This window comes from Saccopteryx bilineata, chromosome 10, assembly GCF_036850765.1.
Source record: "Saccopteryx bilineata isolate mSacBil1 chromosome 10, mSacBil1_pri_phased_curated, whole genome shotgun sequence".
Lineage (NCBI taxonomy): Eukaryota > Metazoa > Chordata > Mammalia > Chiroptera > Emballonuridae > Saccopteryx > Saccopteryx bilineata.
The window spans coordinates 61,755,278-61,771,173 of NC_089499.1; the positions used below are offsets into that span (position 1 = coordinate 61,755,278).

At 43.4% G+C, this 15,896-nt stretch overlaps 1 protein-coding gene across 4 annotated transcripts in view; it reads right to left on the minus strand.

Moving 5' to 3' along the window:
* ARHGEF3 (Rho guanine nucleotide exchange factor 3) overlaps nucleotides 1-15,896 on the minus strand; it is a 381,307-nt gene that overhangs the window by 74,892 nt on the left and 290,519 nt on the right. Inside the window, exon 1 of one of the 4 annotated variants that reach the window (XM_066246138.1) lies at nucleotides 14,162-14,399. The exons of the other annotated variants lie outside the window; for them this stretch is intronic. Coding sequence (XP_066102235.1) covers nucleotides 14,162-14,257 — 96 coding nt within the window. The 5' untranslated portion in view covers nucleotides 14,258-14,399. Of the gene's footprint in view, nucleotides 1-14,161; nucleotides 14,400-15,896 lie in introns of those variants that run through there. 4 annotated transcript variants of the gene reach the window in all.

Genomic DNA, 15,896 nt, shown 5'->3' on the forward strand with positions numbered 1-15,896 from the left:
TCTTCGGCTTCCAGAAAGGACCACACAGATCCACTGACATGTTCTCTCTCTCTCTCAACTACTTGTCATCCCTTGAAGTTCAGCATTATCTTAACTTCCCAGAAGGGGGGCAGGGAGTACAGAGATGAAAAAGAATGCCTAGCTTTTAATCTCAATGTCCCAAAAGAAGGACAGACTATTCCAGCTGATTCTGGTGTGATCAAACACATCTCAGGCAAGCAAAGCTGACAGCCAGGTGTGCCACCTGACTGAGGACTAGGATAGGACCAAGGACCCCACATTCAGCTGCTGGGTAAAACCGATGGGGACAACTGACCAAGAGCACTGGCTCTGTGGCAGGAGATGTCGATTCCATCTCGGGTTGCCTGGTCAGCTTCTGTTTTTGAGAACTATGATTTTGAGCAGACACGCCTTGCAGAGATGAAACAGAAAATATATTTGCCATGCTCCTGGTAACCCCCCGCTGTCCCTCTCGGCACCGCTATTCCTGCAGATCATCTGGTCCCCGTGCATCCCTAGCAGCACATGTCTGCACTTAGAACCCAGAACACCGCACTGGGTGTTTTAGATCAGTCTGCGCTCAGCTGAGAACGAAACTGATTGATTCAAAATGAAAATCACACAGCCACAAGGGATTGATGGAATTGGGAATAAAAGAAAAAATCTTAACTATCCTGTTTTCAGATTTCAGCTGCTATCTTACCATCCACTGAGCAACAGTATGTAGAAAAACAAGGTACAAAGCATGCTGTTCAGGAAACTGAACACATGCAGAACACAACATTGACTTTAGTTGAGACAGTTTTCATTCCGCAGCACATTTTTAATCACAGGAATTAAAAACTGCCCACTAAAAATGGATCTTTCCAAAGGCTCATAACAAACACTGGCTCTCAGCGCTGTGCATTTGCAACCCTGAAACAGTGATTACGTGTTATTTCTAAATCTCAGCAATTAATATGCAACCATTTGTATCATTATCTCTAGCAGGGGTAGTCAACCTTTTTATACCTACCGCCCACTTTTGTATCTCTGTTAGTAGTAAAATTTTCTAACTGCCCACTGATTCCACAGTAATGGTGATTTATAAATTAACTTTATAAAACTTATAAAACAGTTACAGCAAGTTAAAGGATATAATAATAATTACTTACCAAGTACTTTATGTCAAATTTTCGCTAAGTTTGGCAGAATAAATCTTTATAAAACAACTTACTATAGTTAAATCTATCTTTTTATTTATACTTTGGTTGCTCCGATACTGCCCACCATGAAAGCTGGAATGCCCACTAGTGGGCAGTAGGGACCAGGTTGACTACCACTGATTTATAGTCTATTAAAATTCAGAAACCTGTGAATTTGAAGGCAGAAGCTTCAGAGACCCAACTCTGGTCTTCCCTTCACTTGCAGCTCATTTCAATTACAAAGACACAGAGAGAAAATGAATAGACAATGGGCGCTGACTTAAAAGAAATACAAACCTCTGATTTGACTGCTTTGTTTTGTAAAAAATGTTGGTTTAGCCATTGGAGAGTCACTGCTAAGGGGTGCCAATAAAAGTTTCCAGAAGCAACAAAGGCAGTTTTGTGGTAAAAGAAAAATGCTATTTATTCCTGGGGTAAGGAACTCTGGGGCGGAAAGGGGCAGAGTCCCCATGGGTTTTCTAGCACAGGCCGTCTATAGAGGGGAGGGTTCCTTTAGGAGACTATAGAGGGGTCTAATTTGGCAACGATTTCCCTGGAAAAGGTTTCCTAAGGACCCCAGGGAAAGACTCATTTACCTGGCAGGCATTTCCTTCTGCTCCACCACTTAGAAGTCAGGCTCGAGGCTGCTCCTGAATTCACAGGGCAGGCTGTCAAGTGGAGTACCAGAGGCTGCCTGAGCCTGCAAAGCCTCCTGAATTGCTATTCAATAAATTACATGCTTCCAGGGCCCCTTCCTACTCACAGATTCTAGCAATTTTCTAGAAACAGATGTCGTCCCACATCTGTCACAGGTGTGACTTCTGACTCTGCCTGACAAGTAGAGAAGGAAGTGCTCTGAGACAACGGGAACCACTGGGTGTGAAGGAGGAAGCACCAGGAGCCATGGAGTTACCCATACCAGGTGCTGGCACATGCACACACAGTGGGAAAATACACACACACACTCTCACCCATTCATCTGTTTCATACAGGAACCCCTGTACCCATTTTATAGAAAAGGAAGCAGATGTTTAGAGAAGTGAAGCGATTGTGCCAAGTCATACCCAGTAATTAATTAACAGAGCTGAAATTCAAATTCAAAGCTACCTGAATTGAAAGCCCTCCCCACCACCCCCACACTGGCTTCCCAGGATATACAACTTCCTTTTATAACATAAATAACATAATAGCAATAATGCTGAGGATGACTTCATGCCAGGCTGTGCCAAAGTGCTTTCTGTGCCTGATTTCCCTGACTTCTCTTAAGTTAGCACTATTAATATACCCATTTCACAAAGCAGGTAACTGAGGCTCAGAGGGGCAAGAACCTTGCCTAAGGTCATACAGCCAGTACAGTGAGTGGCAGAGCCAGGACTGAGTCCAAGGCTGCTACTCAGCAAGGCCTCCATTCTTAACCACACCACTGCTCATTGACTAAGCCAGGTTGGAACCCCAAAGGAAACAGACTGTAGAGGCAAAGGACAATGGAGACTGAGACAGGGAGTGGAAAAGTAGACGCTGTTCTTTCAACAGTCAAGCCCTGTCACTCTGGAATCCACAGCCCCTCTTGTCTGCTCCCCCAGCATCTTCGAGTGGCCAACCAAGTGCACAGGTGCCGCCAGCAGTCAAAGCTCTGTTACAGGCACAACTGGGGAATGGTGTGTTATCATTCAGCATCAGGGGCTCATTGGATGACCACCTCCCAGTACTAGCCTCCTCCCAGTCTGTCAAACTCCCCAATGAGATGGCCTGCTTCCCTGAGCCCCTTTCTTCTGATTGACAATCACTGCCTGTATGTTAGGATTGTAAATGACTTAAACTCAATTAGAAGTTTCTTACATGCCTTTCTCTTCTTTTTTTTTTTTTTTTTTTTAAACCCAAGGGGGGGAAAATGCTAACTGGAGTCTAGTCTCAATAAATACTTACTGACAATCAAAGAGCATTAGGGTCATCTTTAGGGTCTAACTTTACTTCACCAACTCATACCCATCACACTATGGAGTTTGCCCACATTTCTTTCTTTTTTAAAAAAAATGCTTATTTTATTGACTTTAGAGAGAGAAGAAGGGAGAGAAAGAGACAGGAACATCAGTCTCTCCTTGTATGTACCCTGACCAGGGATGGAACTGGTAACCTCTGCGCTACAGGATTATGCTCTAACCAACTGAGCTTTCCAGCCAGGGCTCCCCACATTTCTAGCAAAGGATCTATTTATAATTAAAGTGCCTTGCTAATCAACAAGGCAAGAAGAACTCCCAAAGCAACATAATCCTCCCCACCTTCCCTGGGTCTGTGTCCTAGGTAGGAACTTGGTTAAGATTCCCTGATGAAGCCTTTCAGGTGGGAGCTGGCCTTGAGGACAGATGGCCTGCTCCTTGTCTCCTGTGACCAGAATGCCTTTCTACCCAGAGTCCAAGCCCCACCCCGTGTGAAAGTCATCATGAGAACAGAAGCATACCACACTAGATGTTTTTTGTCCTACCTGGCAGGAATGAACGTGAAGTGTACCAGTGTGCTTGGAACATCTTTTGTTTTTTTAAAAACATGCCCAGTGCCAATTCAAATCCCTGGGAAACAGGTGAGTGTTTCCTAAAAGGAAAGAGGGACCTCCCAGCAGCCCTCCACTCAACTGGTATACATGCAAAATAGATGCTGCTGCTGCTGCTCATGAGCTTGGAGCACTTGCTCTGTGGGAGCCCTCTGCATGCCCATTTTATCCCCAGGATTCCCTCAGAAGGTAGAGGCTTAGAGGATGAGTCACTGGTCCAAGGTCTCCTGGCTCACAAGTGGCCAAACTGGGATTCAAAGACAGCTCAGCCTGACCCTCAAATCTAAGTTCCTAACCATTACACTCAATGACTGCCCCCAAATTAGTGCAATATTGCTCAATCCTTTCTTCAGGGTAAAGGGCAAAAGAAAGAAGATGAGTTAAATCAGGGGTTGGGAACCTATGGCTCGCGAGCCAGATGTGGCTCTTTTGATAGCTGCATCTGGCTCGCAGACAAATCTTTAACAAAAAAAAATAATAACGTTAAAAATATTAAAACATTCTCATGTATTACAATCCATTCATTTCCTACCGCTCATGTTCATGGTTGCGGGTGGCTGGAGCCAATCACAACTGTCCTCTGGTACAACACCAAATTTTTATTGGATAATGCATAACATACACGGGTCATTGTATGGCTCTCACAGAATTACATTTTAAAATATGTAGCGTTCATGGCTCTCTCAGCCAAAAAAGGTTCCTGATCCCTGGGTTAAATGATTTTAGCTGGAACTTTGGAACTATGAAGCATTGAAAAAAAAAAGAAATTTTTGTTTTTAGAACAGAAATCTAGTTTTACTTATTTTTAATTGGCCAACATTTAGTCCTGAATAATTTTCTACAATATTAAGCCCATTTAAAAATATTTATTATTTGGCCTGACCAGTGGAGGTGCAGTGGATAGAGCATTGACCTGGGATGCTGAAGTCCTAGGTTCAAAACCCTGAGGTCACTGGCCTGACTTGAGGGTGGGCTAATCAGGCTTGAGTGTAGGAGCATCAACATGATCCTATGGTTGCTGGGAGTCCAAGGTTGCTGGCTTGAGCAAGGGATCAGTGGCTTGGCTGGAGCTACCTGGTCAAGGCACATTTGAGAAAGAAGCAATGAATAACCCAAGTGTCATAACTACGAATTGATGCTTCTCATCTCTCTCCCTATCTGCCTGTCTGTCTCTCTTGCTAAAATAAACAAATAAAAATAAAATCTTTATTTTATTTGAATCTGGGTCCTATGCTCAAAGTCCAAATTTCAAGTTTAGTCTGTAAGTGGCTATTCCCAAACCTGGGAACTTATTGTTGCAGAGGCTTTTTTAAAAATTGATTTTAGAGAGCAAGAGTAGGGGAGAAAGAGAAGCATCAATTTGTTATTCCACTTATTTAAGCATTCATTGGTTGAGTCTTGCATGTGTCTTGACCAGGGATTGAACCCACAATCCTGATGTATCAGGACAATACTCTAACCAACTCAGCTAACCGGCCAGGGATTGTTGCAGAGTTCTAATCCTAGAATGGCCTCAAAACTCTCTTAAGACACTGTTTTTAAACTCTTGGTATCATTATGTCAATTTTTTGCAAAATGTATGTATCACCTGAACTATTATGTGCTTACTGTTTTCTTAAATTACTCATACTTAAGTAAACTTATTGTAAAGATAAACAATATCACTATCATAAAAGGAAAATTATTATACTTGTTATAAATAGAAACTAACATTTATTTATTTATTTATTTGTTTGTTTTTATTAAGTGAGAGGTGGGGAGGCTGAGAGATAGACTCCTGCATGTGCCCTGGCTGGGATCCATCTGGCAAGCCCCCTACAGGTCAATGCTCAGTCCATCTGGGGCCGCTGATCCATTGCTAGCAACCGAGTATTTTAAGTGCCTGAGGCGAGGCCAAGGAGCTATCCTCAGCACCCAGGGCCAATTTGCTCTAACCATTTGAGCCATAACAGCAGGAGGGGAAGAGAGAGAGAAAGAAGAGAAAAAGGGGAGAAGTGGAGAAGCAGATGGTCACTGTGTGCCCTGACTGGGAATCGAACCCAGGACTTCCACACACCGGGCTGATGCTCTACCACTGAGCCAACTGGCCAGAGCCGAAACCAACTTTTAAAAATGAACCCTATTATTAAAATTGTTTTTAATTGTTAAATTCTTGTTAGGTACTGTAATGCTGGTAGCTGAGGCCAGGTAGGTTCACATTGGATTTGGGCATATGGCAGAGAAACTGAGAAGCCAGAAAGCACTGGGTCATTCCCATGTAATATAGTTGTGCAATGGCGGATGAGCAAACAAGCAGGGCAAAACGTCTTCTCATGGCAGCAGGTGAATAAACAAAAAAACAGCCTCTCACAGTGGCGGGCAGGCAATCCACAATCTGCCCTGAGGGCAAGCACCTGTAGTCTCTCACAGACTATACAAATGAGGTGCTGCCTCATGCGCACACATTGATCAGGCAAAGTATAAGCAAGCAAGCAAGCCTAATACAGCTGTTTTCCCAGCAAGTACTTCTATCTTCCTGAAGCTTTGGAGCCTGAAGCCTATGCTTTAAAAGGAAATAAGCAAGTGATGGAGAGGTGTTAAAGATACGGTAGCCACAAACTGAAGACTGTCTCCTTGACAAAATCAGAAGGACCGGTAGAGAATTGGAAAGAACAAGTGATTCAAAATCATTTTGTGTCTTGTCTCTGAATCACCTTGTCCTGTATCATTTGAACTATATTACAAGTGGTATGAAATCCACTTTCAGGGTGTTGGGAAACAGCTGTTAGGCTTGCTTGCTTGCTTGTACTTTGCTTGTTTAGCGTGTGAGCACATGGCAGAGGCACATGTACATAGCCTATGTAAGGCTACAGGTGCTTGCCTGAAGGGCGGCAGATTGTGGGCTGCCTGCCCGCCACTGTGAGGGGTCGTTTTTCCTGTTTGTTTGCCTGAGAAGAGGTTTCCCCCTGCCCGTTTGCTCATCTGCCATCATTAGACTTTATTCAACAGTAATGGCCCAACGCTTTCCAGCTCTGCAATTTTTCTACCATCTGCCCGAATCCAGTGTGGATTCGGCCTGGCCTCGGCCACCAGCATTACACTAGGAAACAATGATATAACCTAGTCACTCATTTCAGAAACAAAGACTCTGAGGTTCCAAGAAGCTGAGCCTATCTGCTCTGTAGGGAAACTCTTATATCATACAAACCAGCTTAGAAATAAATGCAGCTAAAGAAACTTAGGTGAGCATTTAAGAGTCCTCCAAGTGAGCTCCCATCATTCGATGTTGAGCCAGAACAAAGCTCACTCTCCTAGACTCTAAAGCCTGGACTCATAAAGCATTCAGAGACTAGCAAGAAAAAACCGGGTGTCCTTAATGATGCTCTCTACTTCAGAACTCTCTAACAAGGCACCATGAAACAGCTGAGGTAGGAGGTGGCTCTTTACCACTTGTCTGTGGTTGACAGTTAAGCTATCATCAATTTTTTCCTCTTCAGTCTATTTCCTTCTTCACAGCAGTTTCAGGCCCCTCCTGCAAGAAGCACCCAAGGCAATTACCAATCAGCAAGGAGGACAGCTGAAGAGGTGTGTGAAAATGAACCATGACTGCCAACACCTAACAGGATATTGATGAACCACCCACACCCTTCCCCCACCAGTGTGAAGTAAAAAATAAGAATAGTTTCACCAGTGACCTTTAATTACCCTCTCTGTATGTGCTTGGGGTTGTTCTTGACATGCCTACATCAGGTGGGGATTATGAAATTTTAGCATTTCAATATGAAATAACATACTTGAGTAGGGAGCTTGCACTGGCCTTGTAAAGGGGCCAAAAAGCACACAAAGGGATGGAAGTTTTCAAATATTTAAGGGATAACTCCTGAGAAAGTGGAACTATAATATTCAGCTCCAGAAAGCAACATTAAAACTTACAACTAAAAGAATTTTCTCATGATCCACACTGAACAAATACAGAATGAACAGCCTTAGGAGGTAATGAGCTCTCTGTCCCTGCAGGTGTTTAAGCAGAGATTGAATGGATCCAGTAGCGGTTAAGAAGTGGGCTCATATTCTCAATAGGACTTACCGCTCTGAGGTTCTCTAATGCAATGACCCTGGGTCATTTCCTGGAGTCTAGTTTTGTTTGCTTGTTTCATAAATCCCCGGAAAAAAGGCCAGTTTTGTTACTCCTTTCCTCCTCATCTTAAGAGCCAGAAAGAAAAGAATCCAGTAAGTTTACCATAAAGTTTCTGGTTTGGCTTCAATGGATGGATCTTTACTAATAATTGAGCTGCCTTCTTGCAAAAGGACTAAACACAGAAAGTCCAGTCATAAGTGTTTCTAGTCTTAAAAAGACCCAATCCTATTCCAGCAAAAGGTTCAGAAGCCTTTCTTAATTTATGACATAGCCTCTTCTAAGCTAATAACTGATGTCGATTCATAAAAAATGGAAGGCATTAGAAATCACTGACCTTCACTCCTCATGGTCCATTAGCAAACATGACAAGAATAAGCAGCAGTGCAATTGCAGCAATTTCCTCATTTTGTGTGTGACCTGTACCTCTTACCAGCACTGACAAATTATGGAAGGCAACTGCATGCATACATCACAAGTGAAGTCGCCCTTTCAGATACACACATGCCATTAATAACTATTATATGTGCACCGGGTTTTGTGAAATTAGGATATGATCAGTAATTTTATTTTCATTCAGTTGTTATGAAAACAGTGGCACTGGTCCAGGATTTTACAGGCACTCTTGGAGTGTCTTGAGAAAATGACACAATTTGCAAATATCCAGATGGCAGTCAGGGCCTTCCAGTTATTGGTTTACTTGGAAGGCTAGTGGTTAATGTAGATAAGCAAAATGAGTAATTGCAGAACTAACTGCGTCACCTCCACAGAGCTGAGCATGCGGAATTTTGCCAAAGACCAGCTCCCTGCTCTTGAGAAATATGAAACGGAAATTACCAAAACCCTCCCCAACAGAGGCTTGCAAACCCCACTCCTGTGGGTTCCAGCCAGAAGCACTAATATGGTGAGGTCTCCCATGCAGACACCCAGGAAAAAATGGGCCTCTTTGACTGTGAGGCAATTTGGTCCAGCAGGAGGGTTCATCCTTCATGTGTTATGCAGTGAGGAGACCAGTGATTTAGTCATTTAGAAGTCATGTGCTATGGTTGGGAAAGTACAGACTTCAGTGTCAGACTAGGGTGTGAGTATTGGTTTCCCTACCTACTAGCTCAGCCACCCTAGAAAGGCCACTTATACAGCCCTGAACCTAAGATTCTTCTACAAAAAGGGGTAATTATACTAACCTCAGAGAATTGTGAGGACAATTTAGAAGACCTACAGTAGGGCCCCTAATGCACTGCTGTGCTTGAAACAGCATCAGGAAACTAAGATGGTGATCATGTTTCTTAAAATTGTTTTAGGAATCTTTTTGAGAAGCAGAAATCTTGATGATCATATTTATTGAGCACCTACTATGTGTCGAGCACTGTGCTAAGCCCTGTACATGAATCACTAAACCTCGCTCTAGTCCTAGTAAGAAAAACTATTTTATCCAATTTTCACTGAGGAAACAGGAGCTTAGAGAGGCACAGTAACCTGGCAAGGCATACCACTAGCAAGAGGCAGAGATGGCTTTGGGACCCAGGTAGTCTTACTCCAGAGTTGATGCCCTGAACAACCTCAAATGTACATGTGTAAAGTCAACATATTTTCCTCTAATAAACCTATTTCTAGTTCATGTGCATCCTAAAGGCCCAAGATATTTTTCCACCTGAACAAGACTTAGAATCATAGCTGGATGACCAGAACCAGATCCTATCAGCAAGGGATGGCCTCTACCTGGGTAACTCCATGTGACCCCTCACCCAGCAAGATCTGAGGTCATATGATCCATGGAATCTATTTATGTAGTCATTTGAAGAAATCTTAGGATTCTAAGCGCAATAACTGCTTGGAACTATTTCCATGCAAATGGCTATACATACCATAAGTTCAACACTACACAATACAGATTCCAAGAAATGTATAAATTCCTAGAAACCAGTTGACCCTTTCAGCTCACCAGCTGGCATGCACAGAATACAGTCCCAGGTGCATATAATGTTCAAATACATGTGCGGACTGACTGGGGCATAAATCATGGAACAGGCACAGGGTTCATTTTGCTCTTTAAAGGTAAAGCTTAAGGGAAACTTCTCAGTTACATATTTAAAAGAAAATATTTGAAAGCATTTTACATCTGTCCAGTTTTACATCCCTTCCGTATTTATTTATTTATTTATTTATTTATTTATTTATTTATTTATTTATTTATTTATATTTTTTAGTGAGAAGAGGGGAGGCAGAGACAGACTCCCACATGCTCCCCGACTGGGATCTACCAGGCAGGCCCTTAGGGGGCGATGCTCTGCCTATCTGGGGCTGTTGCAACCAGAGTATTTTTTAGCACCTAAGGTGGAGGCCATGGAGCCATCCTCAGCACCTATTGCCATCTCACTCTAATTGAGCCATGGCTGCAGGAGGGGAGGAGGAGAAAGAGATAGAAAGAGGGAGGGAGAGAGAGAGAAGTGAGGGTGAAGGTGGAGAAGCAGATGGGTGCTTCTCCTGTGTGCCCTGACTGGGAATCAAACCCAGGACTTCCACATGCCGGGCGGACACTCTACCACTGAGCCAACAGGCTAGGACCCACTTTTTTTTCTTCACAAAGATAAACACCCTTAGATGCCACTAGGTACATGGGTATTAAACACTGGGCTCAATCCATCAGGAAACCAGGTGTTGGATTGATTCGGCTGCTGATTTTCTTTGTGATTCTCTGCAAGTCATGTCCCCTCAGCATCTTTATTCACAGAGAGAATAACATGTGATTTATATGAACCTTACAACATGGTTGGGTACTTAGTAAAGGACTAGGCCCTGGCTAGTTTGCACAGTGGATAGAGTGTCCATCCAGTGTGTGGATGTCTTGGATCTCATCCCCAGTCATGGCACAAATGAAAAGCGACCATCTATTTCTCTTCCCTTCCCTGTTCCCTTTTTCTCTCTCTTTCCCTCTCACAGCCAGTGGCTCAATTGTTTCGAGCATAGACCCCAGGTGCTGAGGATAGCTTGGGTGATTCAAGCATCAGCTCTAGTCAGGGGTTGCCGGGTAGATCCCTGTCTGGGTGCATGCGGAGTCAAAATCAGAACATATAAGAGATAAAGGCAATGGCTACAAACATTACTAACTAAATGTGGCTTAATCCTGACCAACATATGAGATAGTGAATGTTAAAACCAAAAGTAAGCTGTCCATGAAATTGTCAGATATAGTCTTAGAAAGAAAAAAACAGAAATACCTCTCTGTAATTTCATTAAAAATGAAATGAACCCCCAAACACTTAGACTTTACACAAGGCTCCAGTATCCTTAGCCAACACATCCACTCATTTAAACCTTCTTTCTTTAAGAGCAAATAAACAGTGACTTTTAACTCACAATTAGTACAGTTCATGAACGCTAACAGGTTTCCTTTTAGTGACTTGATCAGGTGTTCAGAGCATCTAACATGCTAGAAGAATCAGTCCCTCCTGGCATGAGAAGCACCCAATAAATATAAAAACAGAGATCAACTGAGCAAAGCTTCATCAATGATCAGAAGAAATGAGCTTAGCGACGCTCACGTGATGACGACGTTTCTCTGTGAAAGTGTACAGCCACGAACTAAGCTCCTTACATTTGACGGTTAATGATTAGAGCCAGAAGGACCTAGCTGGTGGTTATGGGTATTAAAATTGAACATTTGCAACCCAACTCATAAACCCATGTCATAAGAAATACTAGATTAAAAAGCAGTATTATAATAATATAATAATTCATGTAAAATATTTGTTTAAAATAGATATTTTAAAGGAAATAAAATTTTAAATTATATTATTTTTCTTTCACTAGAAACCATAATTGAAATAAAAAAAAGTTACAAAGCACCTAAATCTTGAGTAGAAATTTGTTAATGATTTGCTTTTAAAAGAATGCTTATTGTTGGATGTTTTTATTCAGAAGTATGGTATCAAATACACATCAATGACACCTGCCCCTTCCCCACAAGCCTTTCCCTTGCACACTGGCTGCAACGACAAAAACAAACACTAGAAGGCACTTGCCCATACAGCCTTGTGCCCACTGTCCTCCCAATAACAAATGCCGAGAGAACAATCATTATACGTCTAAAGGCCACAGGTGTTTTGCTGTTACTGCCTCTGAAGGTCCAAATCGATTTTGGATAGGCCAGTTTTAATTTTTTTAATAATCACATTCTGCAAAGAGAATAATCAATCTTAAAACATTACGTTCATAGAACTAGCAGTCAATGCCCAGTTTATAAACAAGTGTATAATTATGTTTTCAAAAGGCCGACAAGTATATGCTGTTTTTTTATACACAAAGACTGATGACACCTGCTGGTAGAAAATATATTTTAGTTAACTGCTTATAGAGAAGTGAGCCCTAGAGGGGTTAGCTGTATTTTTCACTGATAATGAAACCAGAAAACTAGTCCCCCAAAGGTTTCTTTTTCCCACTTTGCTTATTGCTATTATCAGGAAGTGATATACCAGATCAATGAAGCTTAGAGATATACTGGACTGGACATCTGTCTCAAGGTGTACACAGCACAAGACACTTCCATTCGGATTTAAACACAAAAAATGTCCTCATTGGTGATACTTGAAAAATATTTGCCAACTATTTTAGAAATAAAAGTTCCTCCCTCATTCTTACTCCCACACTAAGACATCATAAAATGAAAGTAAGTTACATTATATAATCTGGGTCTAGCTACCATGAAGAAATTAATATTTGACATTTGGTGATATACTTCTTTCATCACATTTGTGATACATAGATATATTTATATTCTAAGTATGAGAATAAGAAAAGAATAAGCAGATGAGTTTTATCTAAGTCTTTCGACAAACCACTCAAAAACACGGTCTAAGTGATAACAAGAAAGGACTAGTGAGAGCCCAGAGCTATTTTCACTATTATATATTTTTTTACCCAGTTCAACTTATTACTTAAACTTAGTTATACTTTGTTTACTTTCAAAAGGAGTTTGAGGGGCACTAGCTTCATTGCTCCTACAATGGTGTTAAATTATGGTGTTCTCATTGAAAAACCATTATATACATTCCAAACCTGGGCAACCTGAATCCTATGCAGGTGCTATCCTGTCAAAACTTAAAGAGTCCAAACACCACCAGGGCCATAACACTTCCATAGCTGCTGGGAACAAAAAACTCTTTGTTAAGATATAGAACTGAGGTGGGGTGTGGGGTGGGGGTGAGAAGTTAGTTTGCACTCAGCTTACAGAAAGAACGCTGATTACAACTGGAGACTGGAATCCTGTCAGCTTGGGGAAATTCTTGTTAGAGGTAATGAATCTTTGATGCTGTCCTCCTGAATATACATAATTCAGTGAGCTAAGTGCAGACTCAAGGGTGCCGGGTGGGCGGAACCCCCAAGAATGCTGCCACAAGGCTGGTGCACACCATACTTTCCCCAGTCTGAGGCTGGGGAGACTGGTGATCTTGCGGACACACGAGTAACAATGATGAGCTGGGTTCCGTGTGTTCCACTATAGCTTGGCCAGAGCAAAGCTGCAGTCTAATGAAAGCAACCGTATTCCTTACAACCCTCAAGAAAAGAGAGGAGCACTTTCTCCTCCAGCTGAACCCAACCCTGTGAGCTCTTTACCAGAGCTATTGTGTAACACAAGTGGAAAGGCTGACTAAACACAAGCCAGGAGGACTCCCTCAAAGCACCCTCAAGACACAGGAAAGTTCCCAGAAAGAGATGTATTTCCAATGTTCCCAGTCAGCTTTCCACTGCTCCAGGAGTTTAATTCATTTTCAGAATTCCTGCGGGAGGCACTCAAATTATCATTTAGCCCCCAGACCACTAGCTGAATAACCCCACCAGCCACAGGTGACAAGCAGAAGTGCCGTGGCCTTTGTCACCAAACAGCTGCAAGGCCAAGTCTGACAGATGAGATACCCCGAAGGATCCCCCAAAGCCCCTTCTACTCCCCCAACCCAGGCAAAAGGAAAGGGACATTAAAGGGCAGTTCTTTCCTGATGACTGAGCCTGCTGATACAGTAGAAAGTCCCTCTGCCGGGTCTAGACAGAAGATTGACAGTCTGAGTGAGAGCCTTGCAGGATGCAAGGTGGGCGGGGGTGGGGGGTGGGGCAGGGCAAGAGGCTGTCGCTCCCTGGCCAGGAGAAAGAGATAGGGACAGAGAGAAGGTGACTCATTCTTGATCTTCAGAGACAGAGTGAGAGATGGAGACAGACACGGGGAGTATGTGTGAGACGGAGAGAAGGCGAGAACATACAGGGTGAGAGGTGGAAACAGGGGCAGTGACACAGATCCGGAGAAGTCCCAGCAGAGGTCCCTACCTCAGCGTCCTTGGCCAGACTGCTGGCCGGGGGTACCTCCAGGCTGCAGTTCGCCCTCTTGACTGTGAGGTAGAAGGGATAATCCTTGGCCACCATGGCGGCTGCCGGGCCTGCCCTTTGGGATGTCACTGCTGACCCGATGCGACCACAAAACTCCCAAGCGAAAGGGGGCCCCAGCTCCACGGTGCCTGGCGGCAGCGGCAACACGGATACTGACAGCCGGCTTCTAGCCTGAAGGCACCCAACTTCGGCGCAAAGGCTGAGAGGGGCGGGGCCACATATGGGTCCGCCCACCTGGGCGGGGCGGGAAGCGTGTCTCCAAAGCGCCCAGGTGCTGCGGAGTGGAAACCCCTTAGGGCGGTGAAGCGCTAGGGGCCCTTCTGCTGGCCGCTGGGTGGAAGAGGCGGCGGGTAGGCAGGAGGGCCGGGAAAAAGCCGGGCGGAGGAAAAGGCCTGGGGGAAAGCAACCGTTTTAAAAGCCTATACCTTTCTTATTCCCAGCTAGTCTCCCCCACCACACACGCATTTTTTTTTTCCATGAACGCCATTTAGAATAAAATCTACAAACCGTAAAATGCACCCATTTTAAGTGTACAATTAAGTTGTGTGTTGACAAATGTTAACACTTGTAATCACCCCGACGATCAGGACGCAAAACATTTGCACCACTTTCAGAGTTCCCCAAGCCCTTTCCTCTGCAGCCATTTTAAAACAACAGCCCAGGAGGAGGCTGCCTGCTACTCAGGGCAGTCAGTGACCCGGCTCTACCTCACCTTACTGGAAAAAACACATTGCAAATGCCCATTAGGCAATTACATCATTTGCTGCAGCCCCCTCTGGGCACTAAAAACCAAACTGCAACTGGACACAGGTAGTATCTATCAACAGGGAACAACACTTAAATAGATTCTGTTCATTATGGAACACTGCTCAGCAGCGGTAAAAAAGAAGACGGGTCTCTGGGTCTGGAATGGAAAGATCTCCAATGTATGAGGCTCAGTTAAAAATTAATTACAGAGTAAGCACCATATAATACCATATGTATTAAAAACACATCTACAAAAGAATACCATATATTTTCTATAGAGACATGTAGGTAAATACCACTGAAAACCATCCAGAAGGATCCATAACAAACTCATGAGTTCTGGGGGGTTAAGGGGGAGGCAATCAGTATTAGAGGGGACCTGGCATTACAAGATTAAAGGTAACAGACAAAGAAGAGTTTACATTTACAGTTCATGCTCTTAAATTTTTTTTGCAAGAACATTTTACTTGGGAAATTAGAAATTAGTTTTTAAAATAGTAAAATGAGCATTCCTTCAAAAGTTATTTTGTAGACTACACTGTTGAACTTTTCACCCTCCTTATCAAAATCATGGCCACAGCAGGTGGTGGTTTGGGGAGCCGGTGTCTGTTGTATTGGCCGCTTCGGTGTGCAGGAGGTAGTGGGGATGGCAATATCCAGTCTCTTCTCAGTGTTCCTGGCTTCCAGCTGAGGCCAGAGTGCAGCCATTCCCACCTTCCAGACAGGAAACCTCATGATGCACAACTCTTTCATCTCAGGTACCAAATCCACGCCCCAGCACTAAATTCACCCACTTCCCTTCCTGACTAATGTACACAAACTACCTTCAGAAGCGGGGAGAATCTGTCCCTGTTTTGCCAGCCTCACTATTGCCACAGATGTGAAGAAGGCTCCTAAGTGAGTGGGTTCCAACTGAGATTGAAGAGAG